Source organism: Phlebotomus papatasi, chromosome 1, assembly GCF_024763615.1.
Source record: "Phlebotomus papatasi isolate M1 chromosome 1, Ppap_2.1, whole genome shotgun sequence".
In the NCBI taxonomy this organism is placed as follows: Eukaryota; Metazoa; Arthropoda; class Insecta; order Diptera; family Psychodidae; genus Phlebotomus; species Phlebotomus papatasi.
In genome coordinates, this window is record NC_077222.1 from 55083239 (window position 1) to 55102323 (window position 19085).

Consider the following 19085-nt stretch of genomic DNA (forward strand, 5'->3'; position numbering starts at 1 on the left):
ATGAAGAATGGCTAGGATGAAGTGACTCGACTTGTTTAGCTGAGTGCTTTATTGGAACTGAACTACAATATTCGACATAATTCTACTTTACAAATTTTGCTTACTCTAAGAAATTACAAATTGCTTAATTTATAAAATATTATTTGGGTGATACAGGGTGTATCACTACACGCCTTTCCCCTTATGGAGGTGTGTGACACACCCGAAAATAATAAGGGTAATATGAACAAAATTTAAGTGTTATTATTATTATTATTATTATTTTTTGTCATAAAAAGTTAACATTTTTGCTATTCTTTGCACATAAAAAGTAATAGTGTTTTTTTTCTTTTTTTTTTTTCAAAGTAAAATAATAGAAACAAATAGAAATATTGAACACAAATTAAGTTTAAATTTAAAATTTTTTTTTTAATTTTTTTTTTCAATGATTTTTTTTTAACTAAAAATTAGCTTTGATTAAGTAAAATAATGTATTTAAGATTGACCCCATTAGTTTGTTTCACATTTTTTTTGTTTTTTTGTTTTTGCATTTTTATGATCTACATTATGTCCAACGCACAATAAATTTTATTTTGTAAACATGTTTTTGACATTTTAATGAGAGTGAATGAAACATAGATCTAGTCATCTCGCTCACTCTTACAGAAAATTTTGTAAACATATTTACAAACAAAAGTTATTGTGCGCTGGGCTTTATGATCAATCAAACACCTTTTTGTTAGTTAATAAGCAAGATCTTAGAATTGTCCTTGTTAATGGATGGTTATGCTTCTTCGATGTGGATTGGTTAAAATTTGTTCGCGATTTTCATCTGTATCGCTTACATCATGAATCGAAGCAGGCAATTGGGGAAGGTTCAAAGGTATGGTTGTAGAGTGCAAGGTCGGCAAAGTTATATTTGTATTGTTCGCGATCGAACAGAGTGGCCTATGGAGGATGCATTCTTTTAAAATTTAGAATCTTTTCATCTTGACCTTTCTTTTCTAAAGCGCGAGATTGTTCCGAAGTTAAATTTTCATTAATACCGATTTGATTAAATATAGATATTCCTCTATCTTTATCATTTAAGAAATTGTCTTCATATGAAACGTTTAAATTGTAAACATCATAGTGTCGAAGAGGTTCAATTTCAGGAAATGCAAACGCAGGTAATTCAATTTGTAGGTCATTTTTGTTTACAATTGGCAAATCAATTGTATTTTGCTGAGGTGAAATTATGCATTCCGGTATATAAATTTTCCTATCATCATCCAAAAAAGTTTGCTTACATAGCAGAGTTTCATTCCAAGGTGTTGGCAATTTTATGAGCGTTTCACAATTAGGGCGTAAGTTGATTTTTTGTGACAAAATTTGCGCAATCGGCGGATTTTCAATTTCTTCAGAATTTTTATTTTGGCAAATTTCATCATTTCTTTTGGAACCAATGCATTCTGCTGAATCAGAAAAATATTGGACTTTCGACGTGATCTGATTTATTTGTGGGCTATTTTGTAAAATTTCTGGGACGTCACCAGAAGGAGATTCATCATCCGTTGGACTATCTTCACTGATAGAAGGTTGTGCCTGAGGAGGCACCGGTGCATCGATCATTTGATCATTAATATCGAGGGCGAAGAAGTCGACAAACGGGATAGATAGGTTAAGGGTTTTGAAAAAGACACGTTGGTCTTTTATGTAGATTATTGCATCCCACAAGTGTAGCAAATCACGTCCGATTATCCCGTCGAAAGGGAAATGGTTTTCTGGCAAAATGTGAAATTTAGCAGTAATGTTTATCTCTTTAGGAGATGAAAATCCTATTTTTGTTGTTACAGTGCCTAACGTTAGGCATTTGCCGTGTGTTATACCTCCGATCACGTGCCTTTCAGAAATTCTTACAGGGGTATCACGATGAAGTGATTTAACTTTCAGAAAGGACATTGAAGCTCCATTGTCAACCAGTAAAGATAATTTGACATTTGGATTTACCGAACTGTAAATTTGTATCACGTGGGGGTTAGGAGGTTTTGAAATAAAATAGTTTTGGACAATTATTACTGACTCTCGGCCGACGGTAGATCCTGCAAGCGACCCGCCGACCGAATCTCGTTTTCCGAATCATTTTGGTAATACTCCTGATCGGTTGGATAAGCCGTGGAGTTAAAATTTCCTCCTCGAGGGATGAAAACAGTTGTCTCATTATTTCGATTTTCTTGTCTAGAATCGTTCATGTTTGATCTAGAATTGTTAAAACTCTGCCGGGAACGATTCTGAAACGAATTTTGAGACGAATTTTGAGACGAATTTTGGCTGTTTGAAACCGATCGATTTTGGAATGAGTTCTGATTGCTAGAATTTTGAGAATTCGAGGTATTTTGCCCATCGTTTTGATTACTGTTTGAATTATTACGCGACCAGTTGGATCTATTTGACCTATTAGGTGAGATTCTTAACAATCTCACCTACTATAATCCTAACAAAATTTCATGTCCTCCGATCGCGCTCAAACTTGGCCAAAATGTGTTTCGCCACTTCCTGATCACGAATATATGGGGGGCTAAGTTACGTTCCCGGCCGGCCGGCCGTCCGGCCGCTCTTTGGAGCTTAATAGCTCCTAAACTAAAAAAGATATCGACTTGCGGTTTTCGGCAAAGTTTAAATATCGTATGAAAATTGCAACATGGTGCATTGACCCCCCACCCCCCACCCCTCCTTCCGCCATTTTGAAGACCCCCCTTTTTTTGTTTTCTCAATAGCTCCGCCCCTATGGCATCGAGCGGGCTCAAATTTTAGTATGTTATAGCTGGGACTTAGGGTTTTCCATCAATACCAAACTTAAGGTCCCCCGACCTCTCTGACCCGAGCTATAAGGGTCCAAAAAAAATTTCTTAAAATGGCCATAACTCCTGTTCTAATTATCAGAATTTAAAAAATGAGGGCTTTTTGGAAAGCTCTCATGAAATGCCACTTCCCCTTCTAACATCGCAAGTTCATAAAACCACCGCTAGGGGCGCTATTATTAAAAAGAAAATTTTTAAACCTTATAAGTTAAATAACTCAAAAATTCCTTATGCAATCGGGCTGAAATTTTAATATGTTGTAGCCGTTGATTATACCTATCAAACAAAAAAAACCTTAAGTCGATCCATAACCCCTGACCCGAGCTATAAGGGGTCAAAGTTCGAACATTGACCGGCCTTTATCTCCGGTTCTAATTAACATAGCGACATAAATTTTACCTTTTTGGTTTCGTCTCGATGAGCACTTTCAGATGGAAGTTCAAAAAGTCACCACAGGTGGCGCTGTGATAGCGTCAAAATTCATCGAAATTCAAAGTCACTTTTTTCAAAAACGGCATTGTGCAAGTTAATGAAATTTTAGTATGTTGTAGTCCAGTCTAGGACGTTTCCAAAATGGTGCGTATGTGCGCTGTGGTTTCAATAGAACCGGAGATATGAGGGGTCAAAGTTCACAAAATTCAAAAAATCATATCTCCGGTTCTATGTGACCGATTTTGATGAATGAGGGCTTAAACGAAAGATCTCACCAAATTCTACAACTTTCTAGAACACTTAAACTTCGTGGGACCAACACCAGGGGCGCCACAGTCGAAAAACCAATTTCAATATCACATAACCTCAATTATCTCGACTGTCGCTGAACCGATTTTGATGATTACTTCGACATAATTGTAGAGGACATTTGTCTCTACATTTCGTCCATACATCATTTTCCGCTCAGACTACGCTATCACTCCGATTTTGCCGTTTAAGTGTGAAAAAATTGATTTTTCCCATAATAACGCTTTGAAATCACTCAGATGCCAATTTTACTGCCTCTACTCCACCAAGACACTTAAAATAGGGTTTTAAATGGAAAGTCCCACAAAATACAACAATTCTTTGAAATAGTTGAAGCTCAACAAATGACTACTTGGGGCACTCTGGATGAAAAAACGAGTTCAGAAACAAACACCCTCGATTATCTCGGCTTCTGATTAATCGATGAGATCATGTTCTACTGCAAAATTATAGAGAACATTCTGGTCTATAGTTCACCCATATATCACTTTTCTGTCAGTTCATCCAAATCCTTGATATTTTGGTTTAAATACAAAATTTGTATAATTTCACGAATTTGATTCAAGATAACTGAATGGCGTCTCCCAACTTCAGCTCTAAATCGAATTTGCATGCACTCCGAGTTAGCTCACGTTAAGAATCTCACCTACATAAGCCGGTTAGGATTATCTGTCCCTTTTGTCTTCTATTATTATTGTTACTGTTGGAATTAGAGTTATTAGATGCCTGTCCAAAGGATCTCGGATTTGAGAAACTCGATTGGTTTTTATCGTCCTTCGAATTACTATCTGACGGATTACTAGTCTTAAGGCGACTCATTGCAAACAGGATTGCTGACGATAAATTTGGGAAGTTCCGAGCCAATAGTAGGATACGCGTATCATTATCCCTTATAGAATTCGCAAATGCATTTATGGCCATTTGCGTATTTGTCTCTTTTAGGGATTGGGGAACAGATCCGCCTAATTGGGAGGAATAAGAATTATTTAAGATTTGGAGGGCATCCTCCACCCTCTTCCCAAATGCCTTCAATGATTCTTTCTGATGTATTGATAATCTCTGCATTGCAGTCAATGCATCAGTAAGAGATATCTCAGGGGATACCGCAGATAAAAGGGCAGATTTGAATTCTTGATATGATGTAATACTCTGTCCTCGAAAATTACTATAAACTTCAGGACTGAGTTTTATTGTTAGTAATCTTACGAATTCAGGGTCTCGGGAAGGTGTTTGATCCGCGAAAAAGTCTTCATATAGCCCGTCACAAATAGATATAAAATGTGAAACAATATGAGGCTCACCAGTACACTTGGGAATGTCCCTGTAGATCTCAGCGAATGGTAAAAGCGCCATTGTTGTCCTTTCCATTGGAAATGCTGGAGATGAATGGGATCGTCTGCTTGTACTTATTGTTGTAGCTGGTGACGGAATGGATGAGTTGATGCTGAAGACTGTTGGGAGTTCGTCGTAGCTGTAATCCGCTGCTGATGATGATGCCGATGGTGTAGGTGTTGCAGATGCTGAAGCCACAGGCAGGCTCAAGATGTCCTCGATTATCGGTGTTACACCGAGAGATAAATGAGGTGGTCTCAGTGGCGTACTGAATTTCTCCTCAGGAGCAGTTGAAAACGATTTTATTCGCCTAGCATCGGATGGTCCAGCAATTGATGAGTTCCAGTCGATATCTTGATTATTGCAGGGTGTGGTAGGATTTGCAGTTTCTTCACTTTCAGATCGTCTATCTAAGGGCTGTTCTCCTGGTGACCGCAATGTTTTTGTGCTTCTTTGAAAAACAGCACTCTTCGTGAATTCCGGGAGTTTGCTTTCTGTGCTTTCTGCTTCTAGCTGATTTGCTTCACCTTCGTGTGATACTTGCTGCTAGCTAGTTCGATTATTTCTCATTTACATTTTCACTTTTTCCGCCACTTCTGATCATAATTGATCAGAAGCCGCCACTTCTGACACCAGTGAAGTGACTCGACTTGTTTAGCTGAGTGCTTTATTGGAACTGAACTACAATATTCGCCATAATTCTACTTTACAAATTTTGCTTACTCTAAGAAATTACAAATTGCTTAATTTATAAAATATTATTTGGGTGATACAGGGTGTATCACTACAAGGAAAGGTTGGGCAAACTTTTTTTTTATTGAAAAAGATGATAGATAGACACAAAAGTATATCCTGCGCTGGGTTTATGGTTAATAAAAACAAAAACAATATTCTTTTAATTGCATTGATCTACTGTGGGAAAGACGATTTTATCTGAATGGTGAAATGTGGGGGAATTTTATACAAATATGGGGCAGTTTCTAAGAAATAAAAAATTCGTTTATTAAAAACTCGCAATATCAATAGATTTTGAGAGTTTCAAGGACTTTAACCCTTTAAGGACGATTGGGTCACCGGTGACCCAAAAATGAAAATTTTCCAACGATCTTCTAAAGTTATGCTTTGCTCTAAAAAGTAAGAAAAAGTGATTTTTTCGGACCCCCGATTTTTGACCTTCTCGTCCTTAAAGGGTAAAATTAAAAAAAAAAGAAAAACATATTTTAGTAAGGATTTTATTACAGAATCTTAAAAATATTTGTTTATAATACTGAAAACATAAGATATTGTCATAATACTTCTCATTAGCTGCTCAATTATCATAATTTTTATATCCAAATGAACGTTCTTTGTTAGTGCTAAATTACTGCTGAACATTGAAAGACCTTTCCATCGCCTTAAGCATCTGTTTTTTTAATACAATCGTCTATTCTACTGCAAATAAGCATTTTAAAATCTTCAATTCTTAGAACAAAATAAGAAAGAATGTATTGCGAGCATTCAGAATACATTAAAAGATTATTTTGGATTTTAATGTGTTTTAAAAAAATATATTTTCTGAAATTTTTTTGCTTTCCCTACGAAAACAGCTATCAAAATCTTTCCAATGAACATTTTAAGTTGCTTTTATTTAAAATTGTGAATTACTATTGTACACAGAAGACTTCCCCATATCTGTCTGAAATTGTCCCTCACAGACTTTCAGAGCTTAAAGCCAATTATCAGCACTATCTTAGAATTCATCTCTTGCTAGATAACTTTGTACAATCTTGAAATAATTGTTAAAATATTACAATAGGGGGAGGTGGGCCTATTTTGATCTGTAGGGCTAAATTAATATACGATTTTTCGAATATTTCTATAGTACACTAGGCCTTACAATTAGATGAAAAATTGCTTTGTAGATCTAAATTATTTTACATTTAAAGCCCGTGTTCTTTAGAAATATGTGAAATAATCATAGAGGGAAGTGGGGCACCTTAGAAATGGGGCAGCTTTAAAATTGGGCACTTTTCTCCCATTTTTAAATGGAATTGAACCTTAATGTGATATAATTTAGCTGCACAAATTGATTTTGAAGCTAAATTGATAAAAATGATTCATCCACTGAAAAAAAAGAGGGTGCAATTAACATTTTTTCCTCAGAAATTTAACACTTTTTAGGTGTAAAAATAATCAACATTTTTTAATGTTAATTTTACACCTTATTAAGGGTAAAATTAACATGAAAAAGGGTACCTTTAACCCCTAATACACCTAAAAAGGGTAATATTTACACCGATTTTGGATCAATACTGCAGGGTAAAATTAACATTTCCGGAATGTTATTTTAACTTTTTCAGATTTCTCTCAGTGTCTAAAAAATTTAATATTGATGCAGATTTTAAAATAATAAGTTACTGGATTTAAACAAGAAGCGTTATAAAATTAATGGCTATTCTGAATAGAGGGTTTAGGTACAGATTTAGTAATATTACAAAAACGTTTAACCTAATTTTTTTTAAAGAAAATAAGAAAAATATGCAAAAATTGAATAAATTTGTTAAACTACTCCATCTCCTGTCCTAAAATATCCTATAATTTATAATAATATATTACAGATCTATATTGCACAGGCTAAATCTTCAGTTAACTGCAACTTTCGACAAATTTTAAAGAAACACATCGTAAGAACCCTAACTCAAAATAGACCAATGAACATAAAAAAATATTTTTTATTTCAAGAATTTCAGATTCAAAACCGAAATTTTAATCTCTAGGGGGAGGTAGCAAGCAGTAATATTTATCTCAAAATCAATAGATTATATAATGTATATCGCTTTGGGAGTTCGAGCAATTATCTGTCGTTAACCTCTCAGGCTATTTCCATGCTTCAGGGTTACGGAACTTATCAATTTGTATTCGGAATTAAAATTATACCAAATGTCTTGTAATACGGAAATAGGTACAGCATGTTGTAAAATTAAGACATTATTATCTCTCGGTTCGCACATTAAAACCAAAAGATTACAAAAGAAAGAATTAACATGGGTAGCAGAAAAACGGTGTGCGCACAGTAATTATGACAAATTTAACGTATTACACAGTGGCGAAAGTTACTGGTATATAACTCTTCTTTCGTGGCACAATTGAGCCAGGATAGCAAGAAAATGTATATATGAGTGAAATGCTGAGCAATAAATGTATTTGTAAATTTTCTGATGCTACACGAAATTATTTTATGTGAAAAGTCTCTCTGTGAAAATATATTTAAAGGGGAGAAAATATAGATGAAAATGTGATGGAATGAAAAATGTGGGTGCGTTGAATGGTAAACTTTGTTCTTGACTTTTAAATTGTGAGTTAATATATATATCTATATATATATATATATATATATTTATAAATATATATAGCATATAACTATACATTGCCTTCCAACATTGAATAGTTTAAAGAAAAATTGCTATGAGTGGCGACAATGTATAAAAATAAACTTATATTATTTCACAGTTGAGCCGAGAAGCATGGTCGTCCAAAATCGAGTCATTGTCGTTGGACAAGAATTGGCCAAACACTACGTTCAATCAAAAGGAATCGAGCTAGGAAGGACTATATACATTGTTATAGTACATGCCTAAAAGACACGAGAGATAATTTCATAAGAACTAGGATGACAATAAAAGTAAATTTTAAACCCATCAAATTGACGATTTGCAACAAGTGTACACGGTGCTAAAGCTACAACTATACGCTTTTGCCGTAGCGATATTTTTAAAATTTGCAAAAATAAAATTACCTCCGTGAACGATATTTAAATTGCTGCTGGTGTGACGGTTGAGAATATATGAGAAAAATTCCTCAACAAAGCCATCAAAGTCAAAAATCTATCCACATAGTTAGGGGGAGGTGAGGCTACTTTGAGCTTTGGGGCTAAATTGTAATACGACTTTTTCGCCTATTTCTAAATGAAGCTGGTCCTTACAATTATTTTATTTTAGATCCACAATTATTTTGTCTATCCAAATAACATCATGACAAAATACAGTTTCCATTAGATATATACGAAAAAATCGTATAACAACAACAATGTAGCTCCACAGCTCAAAGTAGCCCCACCTCCTCTAAAACGTATACTAATTTTGAAGAAAGTAGGATTCTTTTTTCTAGAAGTATTTTTCACAGTGACCAAGTATATATTTTAACCAAATTCTTCTTTTTATTCAAATTCCAATTTTTCAATTTTTGCATCGAACTTAGTGGACGCTAATTAGAGGAAGATGGGGAAGGTTCGTACGGTTCAACATTTATTTTGAGATGTCTCTGCCAAATATCTAATACAGAGTCATCAAGTAATAATATGTTCAATTTGTTTAACTTGGGAATTGAAATACATTGACTAGGGGAAACTGAGGCACCATCAAACACGGGGTACCACCAAACACTGCGATTTTTTAATCGGATATTGGATATCAGAGGATAAGACCGATAGGAATTTATAGGCACTATAGGGATGCTTGTCCACTGAAGGAATGATCGAGATAGTCCAAGTAGTTTAGAAATAAAAATTACTGTTTGGTGGTACCCCGTGTTTGGTGGTGTCCTAGTTTCCCCTAAGGTAAAGTGCCCTCGCTCGACCGGTTCCTCGTCACGACCGGTACAATTATTTATTTAATTTATTTATATTTGCGATTACGTGCTATAATATTTAGTGTATGATCTAACATTAATAGGTCAATTATTCCATAAATAATACGAATCAGTGACAATTTAATAGAAATTGACCATCAAACACTCAAAATTTGACCTACCGATCGAGTCTAGGACACCGGCCGAGTGAGGGTACTTTACCTTATACGAAATTATAAATCACGATTCCCAAATATTTATTGATTATTTTAAAAAAAATCTATTTTTTAAAGTCAAAAAAAATTCAGCTAAAATAAGTCATCATTAATAGCCTTTGATTTAAAGAAAATATTTGCATTTTTCCATCACGTGCTAGCAATTAACCATGAATATTACACTCATATTTTGATGGTCCATCAACACTGCAATCCGAAACGTGCTCAGTGATACAAGAAAAGCAAAAGGAAAAGCCATATGTTTAGAAATGTGGAAAGAATACTTGTGTAATTCAAATAAATTTTAATTATATATTAAATGATTGACAGTCGATGATATTTTTGGAAACATATCTCCGTTACAAAGTCGCCTTTGTGGTGACGGTGATGGTTTTAAAATATACTGAATACATGTGTTTCACCGAAAAATCTATTTAAGATCACTTATTTCTTGTAATTTTTCATGTTCATGTCTTTCAAGCTCCCTTGCAAGTTCTTTCAATGAGAGAATTTTATTTATTTGTTGAAATTAAAATACCCAGAATAATAGTTGAAATGACCCATATTAACGTAGAATTTTCTCAGCTTTTGCATTTCACTCAAAGAATATAAAATGTTGTGTAAGATGTTATAATACTGTTTTAGATTTTATCGGATTAACATTAAAACATGCTTTTCTGTTAATTTGTGAAAATGAGGAAGTGTGTGTGTATAAAAGAGCCAAAGTATTCCTATATGATTGAAAATGTATGTTAATAGAGTGCAAACACATTAACATAGAACACCATTACATAACACAAACTTTATTACATTCATTGCACGTAATAACAATTTAATTGTGGATGCGAATTAACTAAGCTAACCTTAAATTCTATTTACACCTAATGAAATATTAATTGAATATTAAATGTTCAATTTCTTCATGTCTGGTTTTTTTTAAACATGTGATTTTATGACATTTTAAAAATCAACAATTTTGAGACTTTAAATAAATATCAGACACATGTTAAAAAACTGGTGATAATCCTACATCAGCTTATTGTAGGCGAGATTCTTAAAGTGAGTAAACTTGTTTGTAAATTCCATTGGGAGCATAGGAAACTGAAGTAGGAATCAGATATGTTTTGAAGTAATTTTGAACCAATTCCTAAAAAAATGTGAATGCAGATTTTGTACATAAACTAAAATGGATAGATAATCCTATATCAGCTTATTGTAGGTGAGATTGCTAACGTGAGTAAACTCGAATTGCATGTAAATTCGTTTGGAACTCAAGTTGGGAGACGTTATGCAGTAATTTTAATAAAATTTCTGAAATAAATTCCAATTTTGTATATTTAAAAAACCAAAATATCTAGGATTTGAATGAATTGATAGAGAGATAATATGGGAAAATGTAGGTTTGAATACCTTCTATAATTTTTACGAATGACCGACCATATCTTATCAATTGCTCTGGAGATGAAGTAATTCGATTTTATAGTTTTTTAACTTGTGTTTTGATCACAAAACACCTTTGTTTCCGTGATGAACTTGAACTCTTGCACTTAAACGACCATACCCGTATTTGTACCTGTGCATTTTCCCATTATGTCGTTTTTACACTAAATATACAAAATCGGACTATGGCTTATACGAGCTTCAGAATATAATTTCGAAATTCAGAAAATAACATAGAATTGGTTGATTTTTAGACCTACTGGGATAAAGCGGCTAAACCTTTAGTCTGAAGACCGCTTTAGTCTTAGCAAAACCTGATGTTTGGACGAGTATTACTATAGGCAGTGCTGTTCCTGTGAAGTTCAAATGTTCGAGAAAGTCGTGAAAACTTTCACGCATTTCGGTCAATTATAACCGGAAATATGGGGTTTTGAATTTCGTGAACTTCACTTACTCACAAAAGCAACCTTCTGTGCTTTTGTAACCAAAGGGAACCTAAGACACTTTTAGGAAACTCCATAAGCTCGACTACAATACTCCTAAATTTGATAATCTTGCACTAGGGTAAGATGAGGCAATTTGGAATCATATCTGATCCGGAACTTTGAGAGAATTCCTAACAGTTCTAAATGGCAAAAGGAAAGTAACAATGAAGAACTACTTTCGAATGCAAAATCTTGTACTCCTTCGTGGTTTTCTTTTTCTCTCTGACCATCTGAAATAGGGAGAAAAACTCAAAATTCCAAAATTGACATTATTCCGAATTACCCCATCTTACGCTACAGCGTTTTTGTAAAAAATCATTTTATTTCTACGGCACAGCAGCGCCACAAATGGTGAATTTTTAAACTACCATTTGGAAGTGCTCATGAATATCTACCATTAAAAAAATAGGTCAAGAACCGGAGATATAGGTCAGTTATTTTTTGAACTTCTACCTGTTTCAGCTAGGATCAGGAGTGTCCAGGCAACTTAAGTTTTTTTTTGCTTGATAGATACGAAGTGGAGCTATAATAGAAAAATTTATACCATAGAGCTGGATCTAATTAACTTACTATATTGGAAAATTTTCTTCGTAATAAAACCTCCCGTAATGGTGGTTTTATGAACTTACGATGTTGAAAAGAGGTGTGGCATTTTACGAGATCTTTCCAAAATGTCTTCATTGATCTAACTGCGATAATTAGAACTTGAGCTAGAGCCATTTTAACACTAAACCTACCAAGACTCGGTCAAATTGACCGGTTTAAAATTAACACTTATTTAAACAGTACAACGTCACTCTTAAACTTTATAAATTACTTAAAATATACATGTTATATTGTTCAGTGTTTAAATTTTAATTTTTTGCTCTTTTTTAAGACAAATTTATTTAGTATCCTGCCCTACTGCAGTTTGTCATTTGACCGAAAAACAATCAAAAACGGTCGATAGGTTTAGTGTAGTGTTAAGTAAACAGATGACCTCTTCTAGCTCGGGTAAGGGGGTTAGGACTTTGAGTTTGTTTTAATCGAAAATTGTAAAGCCCATATAGCATACTAAAATTTGACCTTGATTCATTTTGTACACTCTTAGAAAAAATTAGTTCGTACAAGCTCATATGCAGTTATTAGAACTATAAAATATAGTAAATATAGACCCAACTATATATTTAGTTTGGGTAACTAAATGAAATAGTTGACCACAGTTAGTTAAAGTATCCTTTTCATTTAGTTATCACAACTAAATCAAAATAGTAATGGGTACTATAACATATTAGTTCCAATTACTAAATAAATGGGGTTGATACCCATCTTATTGGCTGTAATAACTATATCATATTAGTTGTGGTTACTATATAGCATTTATTGTGATGCATATTTCTTATTAGTTGCTTAAAATTCTAAAGAGCTTCAACGCATTACTAAAATAAAAACCACTCTTTACTATTGGAAAAGTAGTCATAACTTTATGAAAATATAAGCCCATCTATTTACATTGGTTGTGAGAACTAAAAGGAATTAGTGACCAATATTAGTTGGGATAATGATTTCATTTAATTAACACAAGCAAATGTAATTGTATGAAAGCATTATGAAATAATTGCCGCAACTTATCTACGTAAATATTGTCTTATATTCTCACTACTAATAAATTTATTATGAGTATAATGTTTTAAGAATATAAGAACTATTTTAAATAGATTTGATAATAATCGCCCGAACAACTAATTTTCATTAGTAATCACGTCTAAACTTTTCTAAGAGTGTATGAGCCGAACCATTGAAGAAACAAAAATGGGGGTTTTCAAAATGGCGAAAGAAAAGGTAGTCAATACACCAAGTTACAATTTTCATCCGATGTACTTAACCTTTTCCGAAAACCGCAAGTTAATATCTTTCTTAGTTTGACAATTGAGTTCCAAAGAGCGGCCGGACGGACAGAGTGACGGAGAAAACGGACAGGCGGGATAGGTTTTTAGCCACCCATATATTCGTGATCAGGGAGTGGCGAAACACACTTTAGCAAAGTTTGAGCCCAACCAGAGGCCATGAGATTTTCTTAAAATTATAGTAGAAGAGATTGCTAAGAATCTCACGTAATATTCAACTTTAGTTGGACATTTACTTTCTAGCGAAGTTTAAAGTTATTTTTGGGTGGAATACACTCAGGGTGTTTAAAATCATCTCCTTGCCAAACATGGGATTTTAATATACTGCATATAGTAAAAAAACATAGTAAAAGCTGCTGAAATTCAAGATGCAAATTAAATAATTTTTATTAATATTTTATTTGATGCAATTTTATTGATGGCCGCAATTTTACTACCCACTAATGAAATTTTGTGACACTTTTGTAAACAGCTATAATTTGAGTAAAGTTTTCTGGGATTTCATGTGTAAATGTTCACATATCAATACTTGTTGATGGATCAATTAATCATTTCAGCATCTTCGGAGAAAATACCTCGAATTATTTACCTCGCGAAATCTTACGTAACAAATATTTGTTTGTAGCTCACACGAAAGACTCGTATGATCATCTTGACTGGAGGTTATACACGCGAGTAAAAGTGGGAGAAATGCTTGGAGGAGATATTGTAATGTTGAGAATGTTGATGACAACAGTCTCGTTGTGTCCACCATGTGCAAAACATTTTAGTTGCAAGAGGAAGTACTTAGGCAGTGTCATAACTGAACATAGTGCTAATGGTGCAAAATGGAGATTTGTAGAGTTCTTCAAGATATTTATGGATACAAGAAGATCCGGAAGAAAGTTATTATAACTATTTTGCGAACTTGTATATTTCTTTGTATGTTTCTGTTGGCGGCAATTTTTATTCGTCTCACATGGATTAGACCCCGTAAGAAATTAATATTTTAAATACCTGTCTTCAAATAATTTTGTGATATGGGAGTGATTTTGAACACTACGCCTATACTAAAAATTATTCTCGTTGAAATATATATTGGAAAAATACTCTGAGGAGTTTCGCAAAATTTCCTACCATGTTAAATTTATTTTTCTTTCATGGTGAAAATGCAATTTGCCAAAATGATTGATGTTTGTGGAAAAGACTTCTCTATGCACTCGTGTAAACGTCCTTGCAATGTTCTGGATCTCCCAATGATATGTCGCATGCAATTCAATGTAGAGGCAATCAGTTACCACAATTTGTAAGCCAGTTGATATTAAATTGTGCTTAGTTTCCCTTTTCAAAATTCAATTTTTTTCTTCATTGCAGAAATTGCATAAGATGTCACAAAAATCTAACACAATGCAATGATTGCGAAAAGAAAGTTATTGCAATCAACCGGCAAATTCCATCGCCCAAGATTGAAGTCTGTGAAAATGATATTGTTGTGGTTGATGTACTAAACAACATTCCGGACACCAACGTCCTTATCAACTGGAATGGTCAAAATGCAACATTGTCTCAGAGGGAGCAAGATAGAATTTTCTTCAGTACCAATTTTGGCCCTTCAGATTATCGATACAAATTTCGCATTTCTCAGCCTGGATTTTATTTATACAGCATACAAGCGAAAGAGAGGGCGCAGAAGGTGTCTGAAGAGACTGCAGGAAGTTTGATTGTTAGGAAATTTGATTTGAATTCTGCCGAATTTGAGAATACAATTTTGATAGAAATTATCGAAGGTGATTCTAACATTAATCTAAAATGCACTCCAAATTCGAGTTTAGTGAAAGAAAGTACAAAATTCAGGTTGATCTACTTAGTTTCAATATCGAATATTCCTCTAATTTTGTCCGTAGATAACCATAAAATCAAAATTCATGCTATAAATGGAAATTCCATAAAAACTCCAATTGTGACAAATGTCAATTTAAACTTGAAAGATTTTATGGAATTTTCTATTATATATTCAAAAAATTCTAATGATAGGAATATCTCTGTAAATTTTTCAACAGAAGATATTCTAAAAAATTCAACAAGCAAAATAAAATTCATCTTAGAAAACAACCCAAGATCGTCACAGACAATTTGATCTGTAAATTGTAGGCATACAGTCTTCATGAAAGGCACATAAAGTAAGCAATCTCGAAGAAATTTATTTAGATTTTCAATTTTAATTGTTCTCCGAATAATATTTATTTGAGCAAATCTATGAATAGTCCTTTCTTTAATGCTATATACAAAAAATTGACATGTGCCTGGCAAAGAGATTTCCCGAGAATTCAGTCAAATAAACCAAATTACTCATTCATTCAACTTTGAAGGAGTTTAAATTTAAAGAATTTATTGTGCGTATCTGAGAAAATATTTCGATCTTCTCATTGGAAAAGGGCTAATAAAAAGAAATGCAATAAATTCAGCGGATGAAGCAAAAATTGTGCCAGAGTATTTCAAAATGATCTTATAGGATATAAATGTGATATTGGTACAATGTCTAAACTATGTACAATAAATGGAAAATAAAGAATTTTTTTTTAGAATATTTGGGCTGAGTTCCTACTTTAAACTTATATTAAAATAAGAAAATACTCTATTTACTATTATATTGAGTGTATACAAAATAAGAATGTAATGTTGCTATAAATGTCGTACAAAAATAAGAGTTCAATAGGAGAGGGTGGGGCAGATCAAGCAGATGTATTTAGTTTCAATTTATTTATTTTTTTCCTATCACTTTTAAAAAGGTAGGCAAAGTCGTAAGTATTATTAACGCAGTTACGTATAAAAATGTTGTAATTGATTTTTTATAACTTCATCAAAATGAAACTTTCCAGGGTGTACGATTTTTATCTATTCTGAACTATTGCAGTTATCCTTCATAGTAACTTGATTGCAATAGATTTATAGTAGTTTGGTAAATGGAAAAGTACATCACGGCAATTTCAGGTAGATAAATTGGGAAGTTCCAGAAATTGATTAGTTTAAAAATCAACTGTAATACCGGCTTTAGACCTAAGGCTTAGCTATATGGCTTAATTGCTGTAATTTCTTATCAATCACAATTTTTTGGAAAAAATTTACTTAGAATTGTATTATTAAATATAAATGACCTATTAGTAGAGATGGTAAAATTTCAGAAATTTCACAGCAGTCGCCACCTACTTTAGGCGGAAATTCATGAAATTTCTTGAAATTTACCAACTCTACCTATTAGGCTCTCAAAAAGCAATAAAATTTCTCGGTATTTAAGATTTCGTCGGTTGCCTCAGCAACTGTGCTAACTGCATTTGCTTTGTGTCAGCATTCGTTGTAAGCAACGCATCGCTGCGCGGCGTTTGCAATAAATGCAGACACAAAGCAGATGCAGTTAGCACAGTTGCTGAGACAACCGACGATTTTCCGATCTTCGGGAACTGGGCTAAACCTCAGGTCTGAATATCGCTTAACTTACAGTGAGACGTACTCCTGTTTATTATATTTATGTAAAAAAAAACTGAATATCCAATTCGAAATTCACACCAGAAACATCCTCACCATCCCTTAACACTAATTTTCGAATAATTTTGCAGTGGCGCAAGAATTGTTAGTGTGGCAAAATGAGTGAATCGTTTGCTATAATATTTCAGTTCTATTAGGGTGGCAGCATTACTTGTGGCCACTGTCTTTACTTCCCGGCCTTCCCGCAAAAAACCTTACGTCAAAAACTGATTTCGGAAAACCTCAAAATTAAAAATATTTGATGTGTTTTAATAACAAATCACATTTTTTTCGGTTTTCGGAATCATTTTCTAACAAAAATTGCGACATGGCCATAAGTAAAGACAGGCCAGAAGTAATGCCGCCACACTACATCTTAAGAATTCACATAAAACTATTTTAATCTGATGTTCTTTCTAGCACATAAGCACATTTTAAAAATGTATTTAATTATTTTAACTTTCCCAGAATTATTTCAAGGCTTTTTTCACTAATCAACTGTATATAATATGCTATACTAATTATCTAGGGGAAAGTGCCCATGCTTCGTACGATCCCAATCTTCGTACTGACTAAATTTTTCCTATGTTTCCGAATAAATGTAACTCTGCGACATATTTTAAAAACTGGGTACTTTTTCCTCGTTTTTAAAATATGGGCGCGATGAGTTTATTGAGAAACGTAGTAAAAATTTAGTCATTACGAAGCTTGGGATCGTACGAAGCATGGGCACTTTCCTCTATACTTATTAGTATAATTTCATGCAATTGTTATGCGAAATACACGTGAAAAGATAAAGACTCAAGTCTAATTTGATGAAGAATAGATTAAATCTATTTATTTGACAAAAAATCATAGGTCTGCAAATTTCAAATTGCCTGCATCTATCTTTAAAACACAATGAAAAAATTGTAATTTATCTCAGTTATTAAGTAATCCCAGTACGAGTTCTGCACATTTTAAATGTCAATATCGCACTTGTAGTTATTTTTATTATAAATACATCATTCAAGTGCATTATGCACTTTCACTTTCTTTATACTGGTTATCCATTTATGATGTAGTTGGACCTGGTGAAAGTCTCGTTTTTCCTTGTGCGGTCACATATTAAATCTGCATTTCCGCACGAGACAATAATTGAGTTCAAAAGAAGCTTCCTCATAAATGCATTGTAAGATAAATCGATTTGATACCCTCTTGGGTTAAAGGTGTTCATTCAGCGTTGACATCATTGGAGAAAGCACTTGTTATCAACACTGACAATATTACGTAATATCATTCCATTTTGAGAAATACTCTTTTAGAAACCTTTTTAGTTTTAGAGAAACTTCCCTAAAATCGATTCCAGTAACTTGAATAAAATTCTATTACGAACTTAAAATGTGAAATGTAGCATGAAAATATCTATTTAATAGTGACCATTGAAATACATGTACAATACAAAACATAATTTCGATAAAGTTTACGTGTGTGATAGAACTCCCATTGAATAGAACTTGTACTTACAATTCAAAAGATGTTCTTCTATATCTTTTCCCAGTGGACTCGGGCAAGTGAGTGAAGTGCTTGGTTGGGACTTTGGGACGTTAAAGAGGGTTACATGTAGTGAAGAAAAACATCTCAATGGGTTATCTAGCACAGCATCCATTCTAAACTTAAAACGTGTGTACGTAAGAAGGTTACCAACAAAATATTTGACTCTAAAAGTGGTGGTTTGGAAAGTGCAATTAAAATTGCAAACAATCCCTAATCAAACTAGCTGCAAAAATTACACCGTTTTGGCATATAGTGTTGGCTCGAGACTGCGCCAAAATTTCGGCAAGTGTTGGTCTATTTGTTCTACAATGCTGTGTTTATATTCTTACAAAGTACTTAGACATTCACAAAATAAATACCCAGGGGTACTTTAGCTAGCAAATAAATCGCATTTGATGAATCAAATCAAATTTTGCAATCAGAAAATTGAAAAGGTTTCTGTCTTTTACCTGGGCTATCGTACTATAATACATATTATGATACTTTGGTCCTTAGTTCTTATATATAATTTTATCTACGTATGCA

The 19085-nt window shown here is 33.4% G+C and overlaps 2 protein-coding genes across 3 annotated transcripts in view; one reads left to right on the top strand and one right to left on the bottom strand.

Annotated features, from left to right (window-relative positions):
- Positions 1-18665, bottom strand: part of LOC129807277 (calcium-transporting ATPase sarcoplasmic/endoplasmic reticulum type) — a 77229-nt gene extending 58564 nt beyond the window's left edge. For both annotated transcript variants that reach the window (XM_055856476.1, XM_055856465.1), the window contains exon 1: positions 18531-18665. The gene's annotated coding sequence lies outside the window, so the exon portion shown is untranslated. The remainder of the gene's footprint in view (positions 1-18530) is intronic.
- Positions 14184-16089, top strand: LOC129807320 (uncharacterized). The gene is made up of 3 exons (XM_055856516.1): positions 14184-14495; positions 14709-14808; positions 14877-16089. Exons 1-3 carry the CDS (start codon positions 14351-14353, stop codon positions 15637-15639), a joined length of 1008 nt encoding a protein of 335 aa, XP_055712491.1. The 5' UTR covers positions 14184-14350; the 3' UTR covers positions 15640-16089.
- Positions 18666-19085: the final 420 nt, after the last annotated feature.

Bases quoted from the DNA above. Each gene is read 5' to 3' on its own strand.
- LOC129807320 (XM_055856516.1), top strand. From the start codon at position 14,351: ATGGAGATTTGTAGAGTTCTTCAAGATATTTATGGATACAAGAAGATC. The intron at 14,496-14,708 runs GTAAGAAATTAA...TTTGTGGAAAAG, and splicing joins TCTCACATGGATTAGACCCC to ACTTCTCTATGCACTCGTGT. The intron at 14,809-14,876 runs GTAAGCCAGTTG...TCTTCATTGCAG, and splicing joins GCAATCAGTTACCACAATTT to AAATTGCATAAGATGTCACA.